General features: G+C 37.4%; 1 protein-coding gene across 1 annotated transcript in view; it reads left to right on the top strand.

Annotated features, from left to right (window-relative positions):
• Positions 1–391: 391 nt before the first annotated feature.
• The window catches only part of agps (alkylglycerone phosphate synthase), a 45,182-nt gene continuing 29,825 nt past the window's right edge, over positions 392–15,748 (top strand). The window contains exons 1-8 of the mRNA XM_015370497.1: positions 392–601; positions 9,287–9,376; positions 10,721–10,811; positions 10,918–11,038; positions 11,132–11,206; positions 11,867–11,938; positions 12,897–12,976; positions 14,120–14,200. Of these exons, the coding sequence (XP_015225983.1) occupies positions 414–601; positions 9,287–9,376; positions 10,721–10,811; positions 10,918–11,038; positions 11,132–11,206; positions 11,867–11,938; positions 12,897–12,976; positions 14,120–14,200 (798 nt within the window). The 5' untranslated portion in view covers positions 392–413. The remainder of the gene's footprint in view (positions 602–9,286; positions 9,377–10,720; positions 10,812–10,917; positions 11,039–11,131; positions 11,207–11,866; positions 11,939–12,896; positions 12,977–14,119; positions 14,201–15,748) is intronic.

The following is a 15,748-nucleotide window of genomic DNA, read 5'->3' on the forward strand; positions in this document are numbered from 1 at the left end:
CTGTACTAATCGAAACTTCTTTTTGTATATACTTATGTGTACAAAATGACAAAATAAAATCTAAGTCTAAAAATGAGTGGGAGATATTTGAACAGTTTGTTTACATTTTTCTGATCAAGTAAAATTTGAAACAAATGAAGGATAACAAAAAAATCTGTTAAAGAGATTGCAAGAGAAATAACAAACGTTATAAAGTATTCAAATATATTATTTTGTTTCATAAACATAAGTCGTGTATGGATTACAAGGTTTTATGGGAAAAAAAGACACCTGTAGCTCTGCAATAGCAGCGCAAACCTTTGTGAAAGCGAAGTATCCTACGTGCCCTGAAGGCAGCACTCTTTCTGTGGGCTGACCTCTGACAGGCTAGCTCAGATCAGTCCCCCCCTCCTCTTCCACAACACGGAAGCAGCATGGCGTCCAACAGCAGCTCCAGCAGGCACCAGACAGCACGGCACAGACTGAGCATCATCGCTGGACACCTGCAGAGACCTGCGGACAGTGATGCTGCCCTTCTAGCCGTTGACTGCAAAGCCCAGGCGAACAAACCAAACGTCAGCGCCGGTGACAGGAGCGAGGGGAGGACAGTGCCTAGGAAGAGGTACAAGGCTGTGATGGATCGGTCCATTATGATTACCTTTTGCTTACTAACTGGCTTATAACATGGTAAACTAGAGCTCCATGTGTGGCACGTAACCACAAACTGACAATACCTTAATTTAAAGGTTTTATACAAATCGGTAAAGCGGATATGGGTTAGCTTGTTAGCTAACGCTCCTTGCCTACAGTTAGCCATTCATTTAACAGTGGGTGGGTGCGGCTAGGAGTTTGGTTTGGTCAACTTTCTCAAAGTCAATTCTCCATTAGCATTTTATACAGTTTAAGTGTCGCTCAGTGTCCGCTAAAAGCCTGGGAAAACGTTTACATAATTGCTTTCCGCTGTCTTCGGCTCTCCCGAGAGCAAACGTTATAAAACAAAGAGGCGGCGCGTGAGCTAAATCTTACCAAATGATTGCTCCTCTAACAGCAACCTTAGAATGTTACCGCCAACTTTGCTTTATTCTGTTTGTAAGTAATTCAATGTTCGCTGTGTGATTAGTGTATTGGCATAAACTGGTTCCATTATGTTCAGTGAGAAGTGGTTATCAGAATAATAGAGAGAAACTGAAAAAAGTATATTAGACTGATGTCAAAAAGTTTTGTCCTTTCCAGTGATCTGATTGGTCAGGACTAATGGTGGCCTGACTTTCAACCTATTATCAGCTTCTGCTAAGAAAATGCAACCATGGTGTGCTGACATCTAGTGGTGCGTTTGCATAATAGCAGCTAAACTGCACAATCTGACACTTTGGCCTTGGTAGGCCAAATCTATCATGCTATGACTAATGTCAGAATAATTTTTCTTTTGTAATATTTTGTCTTCATCATTATCTGTTTTCTTACTGCAATGTCTTCACTATAAAGTAGCTTGATTAAACAGGCAGCAAATGCCTTTTTTTTTTTTTTATCACTGAGTTACACTTCTTAAAAACAAGATTTTACAAAGCCTTGACATTAGATAAACCTTTAAGCAGCATTTTATTTTTTGCAGTAGATGTATGGCTGTGTTCTCTTGAAGTATACTTAAAATAATTATGAAAGTCAGATTAGTTTTAGGCATACATTTTAATAGTTCATTTTTAAATGGGGAAATGAGGATGCAAAAAAAAAAGCTACATTGTGTTTCAAAAACTATAATTGGCTTTACAAACCCATTTCACTAAAGTTGTAAAATGTAAATACAGGCTGGTACTGTTGGGAAACTGGTTAGAAGCCACATGCTTTTTCAAGGGTTTGGCATTATTTAACAAGATCTTTACTCTCTCTTCTTGGCAGATTTGATATAGTGCATTGGTTTGTTTCCTGGCTCTGACTTAATTCAAGTATATTCCATACGCTTAAGAGTTTTAGATCAATCCAAAAACTTTTATCTTAGCTTTCTTTGCATCCAACACTTTTTTTTTTTTTTTTTTGCTGGGGGTTTTCAATCGTTTTATTTTTCAGTGGCCACTTTTTTATCAAATTTTCAGCCATCTTATCCAAAATATTACCGGAGATTTAAAAACTTGGTGCATTATCTGAATTAAATGTTTTATGATCAAATCAGATAAAAACTGAGCTGTTGGGTTATAATAGGAAGAGGCTCAGTGAGGCTTTCAAATCTAAGAACAGTGAGCAAATTGATGGCAGCATCATCCTAATTGCCTGTCATACTGATAAAGATTCATTTATTTAATTAATTAAAATTAGTTATGTATTACTGCTTCTCTCCATGTAGATTTTTCTAGATGTAAAAAAAATTTAAACATAAACATGTTTCAAAACTATTTAGTCACAAAAAAATATATGTATATTGATGGGGGGCTACCTCCAAATTCGCCTTAATCAACAGGGAGTTGAAATTTTGACACATTCAGGTTTTTCAGTAGGGCTGTGATCCCTGACACACATCCAAACTTGTTTTAGATAAACCAATCTAACATCAGGCTGTGGAAATAGCCCAGACCTCAGCTGTTTCCAAAGTTTATAAACAACGTTTGAAAGCCAGTTCCACAGCAATAAAAAAAAAAAAAAAAGTTTTAAGATGGTCTAACTCTCTACCAAACTAAAAGTGGTAAAATGTGCAAATGCCCAGGAACCTACAGACACTGTGTTTGTTCTGCAACTTGCTGCTGGAGATTTTAATAAAGAATAGTTGGGCTGTAGCTATATGTATTAGAGCTTTGATTACTATTTTCCAACAACATTGCATTCATATATGTCTTTTATTACTGTTTTTTTAAATTAACGATTTTTTTGTTGTGTGCTCATGCATAAGCGAAGGTTCCAAGCTTAAAAATCAGAACTGGCTTTATTGTGTACAAAGAAGGGGTTATTTGGTTGTCATCTTTCACAATGCAGTCAACAACCACAGTATAAAACCCACAATAAAAACAATAACATGAATAAAGACGAGTTTGTGTAAGCCTTGGACTGGAAGAACAAAAGTGTGTTATGAAGATACCATCTTCACTTTTCAGTCTTTGCATAAGTTTCCATAACCACAGACCTCGCTGTAATCGTAAAATGCTTTTTGAGAGCCACTAAGATCCTGACTGTTGGCCTCTGAAAATTTGTCGACGTTCTTTGCCTTCTTGCTTTGTAACGTAGAAGATCCTGAATTGCAGGATGTGCTTGCTCTTCAAGCACTGGTACCTCCACGGATGCAGCGTTAATGTGATACTTCCTCTGCTAGAGTCCACGGCTGAAGGCGGAGATATGAGTTTAACAGCAGTGGCTTGCTTGAATTGAATTACATCACTGTAAGCTTAGCAGACAGATGTAGCGCATGCAGAGGAAGGCTTCATTTAACTTTGGTGCTAACTGCAAAAGAGAGTGGTGAGAAGTGACTCGGAAAAGATCCTTCTGCCAGATGCTCATGCTTAGCTCTATTTGTTAATGTTCCTTCATGTAGTGGTTAATGATTAATCGGTTGTTTTATTTTTTGGGGGTTTTGTCTAAAAAAAATCACGACACCTGGCATTCTTGTTTTTATTGCTTGGAAACAATAAACACTGGGGAAAAAATTCATAAACATCAGAAAGAAGACTTCAGTTTAGATTGGAAATTACAGATCTGTGTGATATAAAGCTGCTGGTTGGTTACTTGCTGCCACAGTTCCAGCTTTAATTAGCTCGGACAGAATAATCAGCTCATTTTTTATTCTCCATTTTCTAAATGGAAACGCATGTGAAGCAGGGGAAGACAACAGACTAATTTGAAACGCATTAATCATTCAGTCGAGGACTGGAATTTGCCAATTTTTCCTTGATTAGCTCGGATTGTTCAAAAGTTGACGAATCAAATGTTTTCATATTAATTAGATGCTTTAAAAAAAAAGTTTAACTTGACTAGATGCAAGGACCTTCATGTACCCACATTTGACTTTAATTTAATTAGCAGAGGAGCGACATTGGGCATTAACATTTGAAACTACACAAATATAAATGCACCCAATTATAGCGAAGGCTGGTTTCATTGTTAGTCCCCATGCTACATGGCACGCACTGAATGACCTGAAATTATTCAATTCATATAAGACAAACATAAAGATGGAATACATCATATAAGAGATGGAGTATAGACTAGTTATCAAACTCCAATCTATATCTAAACTTTATGTGCACAATATTGCAATCTTATACTCTAACAAAGCAGCCTATAAGTTAATTAATAAATGTTAATAAATGAGAGATAAATATATTTGCACTGTTGCTTTGAAATATTAATACAATACACTGGAGATCTTTTTTATCATTGAGATGACTCTTATGTGATAGTTTTAATGGTGTTAATAAAAGACGAGGCTTGATTACATCTATCAGAGTGGTGCAGAGAAGCTGTAATGGTGATCACATTAACACTCTTTGGGGAGGACGGTGCACCGTATCAAATCTGGTGGCCAGGTTTGATTCCCAGCATCATTTACTGCATGTCTTCATTTACTGCTTATTTTCAAGCCATATACTAACGAGTAAAGATCATTAGAGCCAAAAGAAAAAAGAAAAACAGCTAGGGTACAGAGTCACATTTTGGCTTCTCGTTGCTGTTTTTGGAGTTCTGTCCACTGGTTTCATGTTGGCATCAGATGGTTTACCGTAAAAGCTCAACTTCATTTCCCTCAGCCTCCGTTTCAACAAACCTCTGCGTGAGCCAGATAAGCAGTGCTTAATAATCTCCCTCTCATCTGTTTTCACAGTCCTTTTTCTTTTTGGCTCTTTTCTATACAGTTCTTATATCTTACTCCAGGTTTTTGGAAAGCATTTTCTTTTTAAGTTTCTGTATATTCTCATGGCCCAGATAGAATCTTGTGAGCCGTGCACCTTCACAAGGGAATAAATAGAGTTTTTACCTCGAAAGGTGAACATCTGTTTGAGAAATAGTTTTTCGGCTGCTGCGGATCATAAACCTTGTCGAGCAAAGCAGCTATTGGTTACTTTCCAGGGTGCTTCCTTGTTGTGCTGAAGAGATATGTAAGATAAGCTTTTTAATGGAATCACATATTTGATTTCAGTTTTTTAAATCTAAGATGGTGATTGAGGAATTTATGGATTGCTGAGAAAGTCTAAAATAGTTCAGCTTCTAGAAATACCTAATGAGTAGGAGTGGGCTCATGTAAGAATCCCACAGTATGTTGAACAGCTAAAAATAATAAAATTACAGTATGTAGTAAAACATTAGTAGAAGTTCATCTAACTGCTGTTACTTAAGGCAGAACATAACGACCACTAAGGCCTCCCTAAAAAAAAAAAAGTAGCATTTTAATGACTGTAGTTTAATTATGCTCTGAGTCGGAGTAACCTTTTTTATTAATATTCTCATATCGACCTTGGTTAACGTATACAATAGAATCCTATAGACTAATTTACTGTTTGTGTGCTATGCTAGCCATTATTTGTAAAAAAAAAACAAAAAACAAAACAAAAAACATACATATACCAAAACTCTCGATCATGGAAATTAACTTGAAAAATGAACCTCCTTGTGTAACCCTCCAACCATGCCTGCCGACAGGGCAATTGTCCCGGGCCAAAGGTAGAGGGGGCGCACTGAATCAGCCCCCTTCATCTTTTACCACAAATTTTCTTTTTTAAAGATTTTTAAGGAAATTCAATTCATTTATTCTTAAGTTTCATAAAATCTTTTTGAATTATTACTTTCGATTTTCCACTAGGATATTGGGAAATACTCCCACCAGCCATTCCTTCTAACTGGTTATGCCACTGACGCAGTTTCTCTGAAATTTGTCAAGCTGCTATATAGTGGGCGGGTTGCGCTGCAGGTGGAGACAGAAAAATACAGAACCTGAATCTTTCCTCCGTTCACGGTCAGGCAGCAGTGTCACTAACCGATCCGTCCCGGAAGCACGATCCGTTCTGCGCATTCGCCATCACCTCATTTGCGCATCCAGATATACATCCGTGTCGTCCTCGATTCTATTTCGTTAAGAATACCTAAATGGCATTTTCTCTCCCCAAAAATAGTAAACATACTAAAATATAATGTGTTAAGGGTTAGTAATGTATTTCCTGAGAAACTAAATGCCTTAAAATCCTTTCTGTTTTATCACTTGTCTCTTCCCAATGTGCATCGGAAATTAGATCTTACGCTAATAAAGGCAGCTAACTTTTTTGGCTTTGGATTTAAACATAAATCTAGTCTTTTTTGAGTTTTTTGTTTTTGTTATATTTTAACCTTATGTAGTGCATAATTTAAAGAAAGAAATTACTAAAATGCAAATAAACATGGTTTAATCATATTTTGCCGGACTGCTCTAAGCATGTCTGATGATGACGTCAGAGAAGCAGTTTACGAAGAAAATGTAAAAAGCATAAAAATTGTCTCACAAAAGTCATAAAACATTTTTTACAGATGTGTATTAGTATTCTTTAGTGAGTTAAGGATAGAAATAAGTAGTTTTAGTACCATAATTACATTATGTATGGACACACGGATGTATATCTATTCGTGCATGCTCAGAACGGATCGTGTTTCCTGGACGGATCAGGTAGTGGCAAGCAGCTCCATCACTCTCACCTGAGCGGCTCTCACCTGAAGAAGCCTCCTCAAGCCGCAGGAACAGCTTTAGATCAACCTCACTTGCAGTAGACGGTCATAGCTTGTAAGCTCTCTGATGGAGCAAAAAACTGTTTCTGTCAAGGGTTTGTTCCCTATCTTTTCCAAATGAAGTTGTAATTAAGACTTGACCAATGGTATTTGACTTATGTGACTACATGGCGCATTCGTGGCTGCAACAATGCTGCGGTGGAAGTGAATAAATTGACAATCCCTCTGTACTGGGATTTTGAAGAGAGGGTTTTGTTAAACATGTCATACAAGTAGAAATCACACAAGTGAAAATCTATAAATGTGATCAAATCCAATTGGAGCTGGTATGGAAACCAAATGTTCTGCATATTTTATAAATTAAAAACTGAAAAGATCTCTATTTGTAAATGTAAACATTCAAATATAGTTTTTAATCCTTAATTAATAAATAAATATTTTTTCACTTATTTTTTAACTATTCAACATGTTTCTCTTTTTTCCAGAAAAGGTTACTTAAAAAATGTAACATTTTACGGGCCCCCACTCGTCAATTCTTTCGATTTTGTCCGGGGCCCAGCCAAGGCTGTCAGCTGGCCTGCCTCCAACAACCCAATAAGTAGGGGTGTAAATCACAGCCACTATGGCGATTCGGTTCAGTATCAATTTCCTGACCCAACGATTTGATTATTTTCGATACTCAAGAATACATCACGATACGATTCGATTGATTGCTTCTTTTTTTTTTTTTTTACCTTATAGGCTAGACAATTTTTCATATTAGAAATAAATAAATTAAAGCTGTAATATCGTTTTGCATTTTATTTGAGAAATAACAGCAAATAACAGCATCAAAAAATACTGCAATGAATGCATACGTGCACTAGCAGATTAAGTAACAAAAATAGGCCTATACTACATCCACTATAGAATAACAATACTCAACAAAATCAGTGCAATGAGTGCAAAAGTGCACTAGCAGCAAGTGGTAACAAGCGTGTGTGCAAGCGCAAAGAGGGTAGTGGCTAAAGGAAGCGAGATAGGAGGGCGAAATAGGTTTTAAATTAAATCAGGTGAAACTAAAACTTTCCCATTTAAGGAGTTCTGGATAGAGCATATTGACAGACAAAAATGTTTTTTTTTAAATCTTAAACATGAAATGTTTATCTTTGTTCACCATTTTTATATAATTACTGCTCTAAGTGGGTTGCTCTGTCAGCTAAAGGCATGTTTTACTGTTTACTCCAGTTAACGATGAATCGATTACTAAATTAGTTGACCATTATTTTAATAATCGATTAATCCCAATAAGTTCTATTAATTGTTTCAGCCTTAATGAGCAGAACAACTAAAGGGATTATTTACAGGAGTCTTTCTTTGGAGCAGTCTCTGGAACGAGTTAGCATCTGCTCTGCAGCGACCTTTTCTACAGATTCAGCACCGACGCATATAAAACATTATGTATATAAAACCCTGGTGTCTAGTGAAATAGACTCATACCTTTTTTTTAATGGGACATTTGACCACAGAAGACATTATTTTATTTTTTTTTTATGATAAACTCGCTCCAATAGATTGACTTGAGACCCTGAAGCCACAGCTGCCTTTACTGGTGCTGAAATAATCCATAACCTCTCGGTTGTAGTAGAAGTGAAGCCCGTCCTGAGAAGATCGGTTTGAATGACTGGAAATGCAACAACCAGACACTTTGATGCAGGAGGTGCTTATTTTTAATCTTTAGATTTGCTCCTGTTCAAGTACTTATTGCTTAGAGGTTGTTTTTTATTCACTGAGGATAACAAGGGTAAAAAAAAAATCTGGTATCTTGTTAATAAGCTGTCTGCTCAGCTAGCCACGCTAAAGTCAGCTAATTTACAGACATTGCCCCCTGCAGTGTCTTTGCCTTTCACTACATGAGTGTTGTTTCTTTTGTTTGTATGTTTGGTTTTGATCATACGTCTCTAAACAGCTAAATCTGTCTTTGTTGTCAGCAGATAGAAACTGTTTCCGTATTTCAGCCAGCTTTTTTGGCAGTGCACAGCAACAGGTGGGGGAAAGGGAGTTTTTTGTTTGCCTTTTTTCTGAACAATTGATTTCTTAGGGAAGTCTCAGACATAGAATTCGTCTGATGGAAGATTTGAGCTTTAGAAAACCCAAACTTTTACGACGCCATAAGCTGCTCTCTCCCTCTCTAGATGGTTGTATTTTTTTTTCAATGCGTTTCCTTGGCATAGTGCTGTTCTAAACCAGTGCAAAGAAATCTTTTGATTTGATTATCTCCTAGAGAATATAAAATGTGTGCCGGCATGGCTACTCGACACTTTTAAATCAATGGAAAATGTGTTTCGTAATTTCCAAGATTACAGCGGCTCAACGTTTTGGTTTCTTGGTTGTCAAAATAGAGATTTATATATTTGAGTTAAAGGTACTGCGTTATTGTTTTCCTGATTGTCCTGAGGGGAGGAAGTGTAGCAGAAATATGCAAAACCTTTATTAAAAAGCTCAATAGTTTAAAACGTGCACAAATACTATGTTAGGTCAGAGCACCTGAAAATAACCTTCAAATGTTTTCCTTTTTTTGATAATCTCTCTGATGTTTCTTGTCCAAACTTAAGAGTACCAGTGGCTTTGCAAACCTGTGCCAATATTTATTTTTCCACAGGCAGGAGATTATGAAATGGAACGGCTGGGGATACAGCGACTCCAGGTTCCTCTTCAACAAGAAAGGCCAAGCAGAATTTACTGGGAAAAGGTGAGGTGACAGAATGACTCTTTAGTCTTTTTTCCTTTTTTAAAGCTTCCCTCTGTCTGTGTGACTTAGAGCAGGAGTTATGCAGTGATCTCTTTCACAGCCCCTGCTTTGAACCCAGCTTGTGAAACTAGTCGAGCTCCTCTGTCTCCTCCATTAGTGTGGTGCTACTGCCCCCTAGTGTTTGGCATTTAAATAGTGGGCGTCATTCGAGAAGGTCACTGCTTCTGATTCTTTAGACTTTCTGTTGCTTATTAACAGAGACGACCTTCCACCCTATTAGGTTACTGATCATGCAGTATTGGGTGGAAATGTAAATTTACATGTATAAAAAGTACAGAATAGCTGTTTCACTGGATTGAAATGGTGAGAAATGAATCCTGTTTATTATAAATGTTTAGAGTAGGAAGATAACTTGGTCTACAGTCTGCGTGCCTTCCACAATATAAGCAGAAGCTGAGATGCTTCTGTGTTTTTCAGTAAAATGCAGATCAGGGGGAACTAGGAACACGCAAAAATGAGAATACCTTCATGGACTCAACAGGATGTTGCATTACAAATTCTTTCCTCTTTCAAAAGCATGTGCTACAAAATTGCTCTCATCCTGTCAACATATCAAAAGTCCCTTTTATTATTTGTAGCTCTTAAATTTTAAAACCTGTGATTTCCCAGCCTATTTGTTAGGGTCTCCATCTCAGTCGTTTTTCTTCCAGGACAGAGCAGTATTCACCTCAGTCCATGTTTCCATCCACTCTGATTGGCTTTATTGTTCCTCGTGACGAAAGCTGCTGACATGCAGAGTCTACAGATCTGTGTGTAAAAATGAGAAAGTTCAGCGTAGGCCTCTAATTTGTACAAAGCCTGTTTTTCCTTTTTTAAATTTGCTGTTACAAAAAATTATAAAAAATTTCAGCCTACCTTCATCAATTTGTTCCTTTTACCCTACTGTCACGTGAAACTACTACAGTATTTGGTTTTTATGGTTCCAGATCTGGAAAAGTTTGAGCAATATGAATATGCATGCAAGGTGCAATATTGAGATCTGCTCTCCTGCTCCTCGGCTTTTGCTGTAGCAGAAGGTTTATCAGGATAAAATCTGCTCCCCTGTATCTTGGGATGTAGTGCTCCCTAATGGACTGGCCCAGTCTTTGCCAGCAGCTCAATTATGCAAGGAACAGTGAAGGCGATCATAGGAGCTGCACTGTCACTGCTGTCTAACCTCCCCTGACTCCATACTCTACTTTAATTAGTCACAGATTTCTTTCACCCCACTCAACCAAGCCATGGATGTACAGGATTCTAGTGTCTATTTTAGAGTTAATGCAGAGACTCTTTTATCAATCACAGGTATAGACTGAGTGGGATGATCATCCCTGGGCTGAAGGACTGGATGGAAAGCACGTTTGGTGCCAATTTGCAGCATAAAACCCAAGCAACGGTAAGTGTAATTACCCCCCCTCCTGCATTACCCCCTCCTTTCCATTGTGTCTTCAGTGAATAGAAGCACACAGCAGCTGAAGCCACAATGTTTTCGTTTGTTACAGCCTGCTCTGAATAGCAGTGCTGTACAGCCTCCTACGTTAAATGAGGTCTTTGTGGAGGAGCTGAAGTCTACAGGTATTCCTTTCTCTCACGAAGCAGAAGACCGAGTTTTCCGTGGCCACGGTACGGAAGGAGACGTCAAATTTTTTAAATTTTAATGTTTTGGAGAAAAAAAAACATGTATTCATAATATGACATGCTTTCTTTGTGCTGCAGGCCACTGCCTACATGAGATCTTTGCTCTGAGAGAGGGAAAAATCGGCCGTGTTCCAGATATGGTGGTTTGGCCAAGTGAGTGTATAAGCAACGCTATGGGTTAGCAGGGCGGGTGGCGTTGTTTTCCCCTCCACCCACGTAGCATTACTGATCCCCCTGCTGGTTTTGTGATTTAAAGGGTTAATCTCTGCAGAGGCAGGAATATTAATATGTATGAGTGGAAGCTTAATAAGAAGCGTCAGGAGGGAGGATGGTTGTCATCCAATCCTCCACAGTCTGGCCCTCCACAGTACAATCATGAATTATGTTTCTCAGATTGGTTTTCTCTTGATATAGCTGGCAGTGTTTTATCATGCAAATGAGTGTTGACTGATGGCTGGAAGTTGATTAGCAAGCTCCCAAATGGGCAGCAAATCACTAAGAAACATCAGCCAAACTCTGATGCAAACTAGCGTGAAATGTTCTCTTTTCAGTCCTTGCAAGCTTAATTATACCTTTCAAATATTTGATCCATAATATTTATTCAGTTTCTCTTTACATCATATATTGTTTGGTCAACTGGCATTAAAGATACCCCAGCTTCTACTTCTGGTGTTTTACTTTAAAGTTTCAAATATTACAGGAAATTCTTATACTATGTTACTAAAGGTATTTTATCTGCTGTTTATGAAACTATCCTCAATGTTTTTGTTTTAATGGATGGTGATTTTTAAATGACTGTTTCTTTTCTTTCAGGCTGTCACAATGATGTGGTGAAAATTGTGGAGCTGGCTTGCAAACATAATGTTTGTCTGATCCCTTATGGAGGTAAGCCTTAGAATCAAACGTTTGAATCAACCTTGTTAGATTTTACTTTTTTATGTTTCTTATTTTAAAAAAAACATGCTTCTTAATCGTTTAACATTTCTTTGTGAAAATAAAGCCCATAAAATTGAGATTTTATTTATCCTTCGTTTAATGTTCCACTAAAACATTAAACTTTATGTCCTGAAACTTCACTTACTACCTCTGTATTTAAAGTATGCCTTATATTTTAATATACTGTTTCTTGTTACTTCAGTATGCTATATCCTGATTTCAAAACGGGAATAAAGCAATCCTATAGGGGGATATAATGACATTAGCTGTAGTGAGGAAAGTGTGTCGCTCATTTTCTGCAGTGAAATCCTAACGCATCCAGTCACACAAGCTGTAACTTTTCTGCCTTTAATGCCTAAAATATGCTTATTAGACATCTGTAGCACCAATTTGATTAATTACAGACCTGATTTTACCCATGCAGAAGGTGATGTTAATCAAAGTTTATAAGTTGCAAAATAATTGATTTGCTTATTCTTATATGTTGTGAAGCAAAATTGTTTTTTAGTCAGTTTTTAAATGTTTATCATGGTAATGATAAAGTTCATTGTATTATGTATTGTCCTAGAGATAAATAGATAACAGTGATACTCCTAGAACCAAGTTCTCATGTCCTGGAAAAGTAGAGCAACGCATGAGGGTTAAGTTTTTGGACTGAATCCTGTTTAATGTTTCCTTTTCTTTTAACTCTCTCTGGGGCCTTTATGTGGCAAAAAGAGAAGCTTTCCCATTATGTTTAATTCCAGTTAAAAGTTTTTTTTTCTTGAAGAGAGTCCTGCCGCCGTCAACCAGGCCGCCTAATATAACTCAAACAACCCCTGCTTTCACTTATACAACCCTTACTGTGATGACACAGGACCTTTTCTGAGAAAAAGGTGTGTTTAAAAGGATTGTTTCTTACTTTCAGGTGGAACTAGTGTGTCTAGCGCCCTGGAGTGCCCACCAGAGGAAACTCGATCTATTGTCTCATTGGATACGTCACAGATGGTAGGTCAATACTAGTTTCTATACTGAATTAAACATTCCACGTATCATCAGGACTGCTTATTTATGAGATATTTCACATCTCAGTTTTGTCTAAATTGTGTTTTTTTGTTCAAAAACCTTTAATATTTGCATTATGTAAATAAAAAAAACCAAAGTCTCTTACATTATATAGTTAGAAAATATAAATAGCATTTGGATTTAGAATACAAAACGCCATGTTTGGAGGGATCACCCTGAACACCTCGGATATGCTGTGAAACCCAGCGGTAGCAGTATTATGCTGTGGGGTGGGGCTTTTCTTTAGAAAGGACATGTAGAAATGGGAGGAGAATTTTATTGTAGCTAATTTATCTTCAGTTTTATGCCACAAAAAAATCCAGTCTTTAGATTTTACAGATTTGGTCGATTTAAGAGGAAAATCTTTACAATTTAAGATTCTATCAAACTACACTCTTGGGGGGTGAATAGGAATGCATCCTACAATTCCTGAATTTGAATCCATTTAAATAATTAAAGTAAAACACTGTAGCCATGATTATTATTTTCCAATGTATAAAATGTGCTGCAACCCTTTGATCCAGACTCACATAGAGGTGATATACAAGCTGTTAGGATGCTGTTGGATCTGTTTTGTGTCATGGAGATCGGTGTTGGGTGTCAGGGGCCAGAGGTAAAGCGGCTGCCATGAGAATACATTAAAGTAGCACAGTGATAAAAACATAAAGTTTATTACCTCTGAGGAGTGATTGATGGCAGGGATGGGATGACTTCCTGCCAGTAGGGGTGAACTGGAAGCCCAGGGGATCAAACAAGACGCTTGTAGTAGGATTTAAATGTTGACTTCAATTAAGATGACCATTATCTTTGTCCTGTAGCACATCTGCTTGCAGTTATCTCTAAAAATCCCTATGGAAACAAAATATGAGCATCGTAGAAAGAGCGGCGTTAGCAGACTGGTTTCTAAAGAGCGCCGTTTGTTGTTTTCACTATGCCTGAAGCGTCGTACAGTCAGATGGAGTTTGGACGGTTTCCATTACAGCCATTGAGATGAGACGCCACCTTACACATATTAAAGTTATGTCAAGGTTTAAAGCATTTGTTTAAAATGTTTAACTTCCTCTTTAATGTCCCTGTTTCTTCCAGAACCGTATTTTGTGGATTGATGAGAAAAACCTGACTGCACATGTGGAGTCTGGCATCGTCGGTCAGGATCTGGAGAGATTGGTAAATACAGCTTATACATCCGTTATTATTTACACAAAGATCTAAGCCAAACTATAAACTATGCCAGCAGTCCAGCTGGGTGTCCTTTTTGGTTCCTCCAGGTTGACCTTGGCTCTCTTTACATAGTAGATTTCCTAGAATATAGGAAGGTAGAGAACAGAGTGCTGTAGGAGAGAGATTAGTGAGTGAGACGGTGGTCGTGAGCAGATGGCACCATCAAGCTAATTCAGAAAAATGGAGTGGGAGCAGGCGTTTGATGTAGAGGAATGCGTGAGCCGCATCTAAAGCAGACGACACCTCTGCATTTAGACTGAACCAGGGTGATGGAGCAGATGGGTCTGGAATATAAACTGCTTTCCAGAGGGTGGATGTGATAAAACAAAACCTGTCTTTACTTTGGTGCTTCTGGGAAGTACTGTTCTTATTGTTAAAGGTCTTTATTCTCAGGACTATTCTCAGCCGTGGCTTTGATATGCTCCTAATAACCTGAGCAACCTTCTGGGTGCCTGAGGGGCAGTGCAGAAATGCATAATCTCCTAGAAGGTCTGTTTTTCACAGACTGCTAATGGCACATCATTTTATACTGTGTTAAAATGATATTGCATGAAATGTCTATAAATACAGAGAGATAAAGGGTTAGATATTATCCAAATGTCTGATCAGACTCATGATCTCTGCCTCTTTAAATAATACTTAGCTTATGATGGAGAATGGAGTAGAAGGGTATAGACAGTGCCTATACAAAATTTCCAAAGTGGGGAAATTCAGGTGTCACACATAACAGAAAAAAAATGTGCAGCATTCTTGGCTGACTGGAAAAACAACAAAAAGTGTGTATGTGACAGTTCTTGATTTCAGATAAAACAACAAAAAAAACAACAGATATTTCACTAATAAAACTGAGCTAAATCTTTATAAATGACTACATGGATGAAGAAAATCTCACTCTTGTAAAGTAGATCTGCTTGACACCAGGAAAACATATGATATGTAGATACATTTAATACTGAAATGGTTTGGTTTCATTAACATTGGTTACAATGATCTGTCTATTAGAAACCATAGACTCCTAGAAGTGAGTACTCTAAAATATAGTTTTCTGTTTAATACTTACATAGTTTTAACTATGTTTTATTGAAACATGCTTTTATGTTTAAATTCAAGCAGAGTAGTTGCTTTGTCATAGATTATTTAATATTAGCAAAAGAATTTCTCAGGCTTATTAAAACAAGTTATAATAGACATCATATGTGCACACAGAGATTATCAGTTATGTGTTTCCTGCTAAGCAGTTCTCTCTTATATTGTTACTATACACACCCATTTTATGTATTGGACAAACTTGTTTCTCTGTCTGATCATCAACTATTGCAAAACAAACAACTTCAATTTGCACAGCCACTTTATACAATCATGGCTGGTTTTCTGTAACCTTGTGCTGCAAGCTGGATTGTCACAAGATTTGAGTTATCAGTCTCACAACAAATCCGTCTTGAAATACCCCCAGCTAATACGTCCGTCTCGTAACAAACAGCGGGTCGGACCGAT

This window comes from Cyprinodon variegatus, unplaced genomic scaffold (assembly GCF_000732505.1).
Source record: "Cyprinodon variegatus isolate N-32 unplaced genomic scaffold, C_variegatus-1.0 Scaffold46, whole genome shotgun sequence".
Lineage (NCBI taxonomy): Eukaryota > Metazoa > Chordata > Actinopteri > Cyprinodontiformes > Cyprinodontidae > Cyprinodon > Cyprinodon variegatus.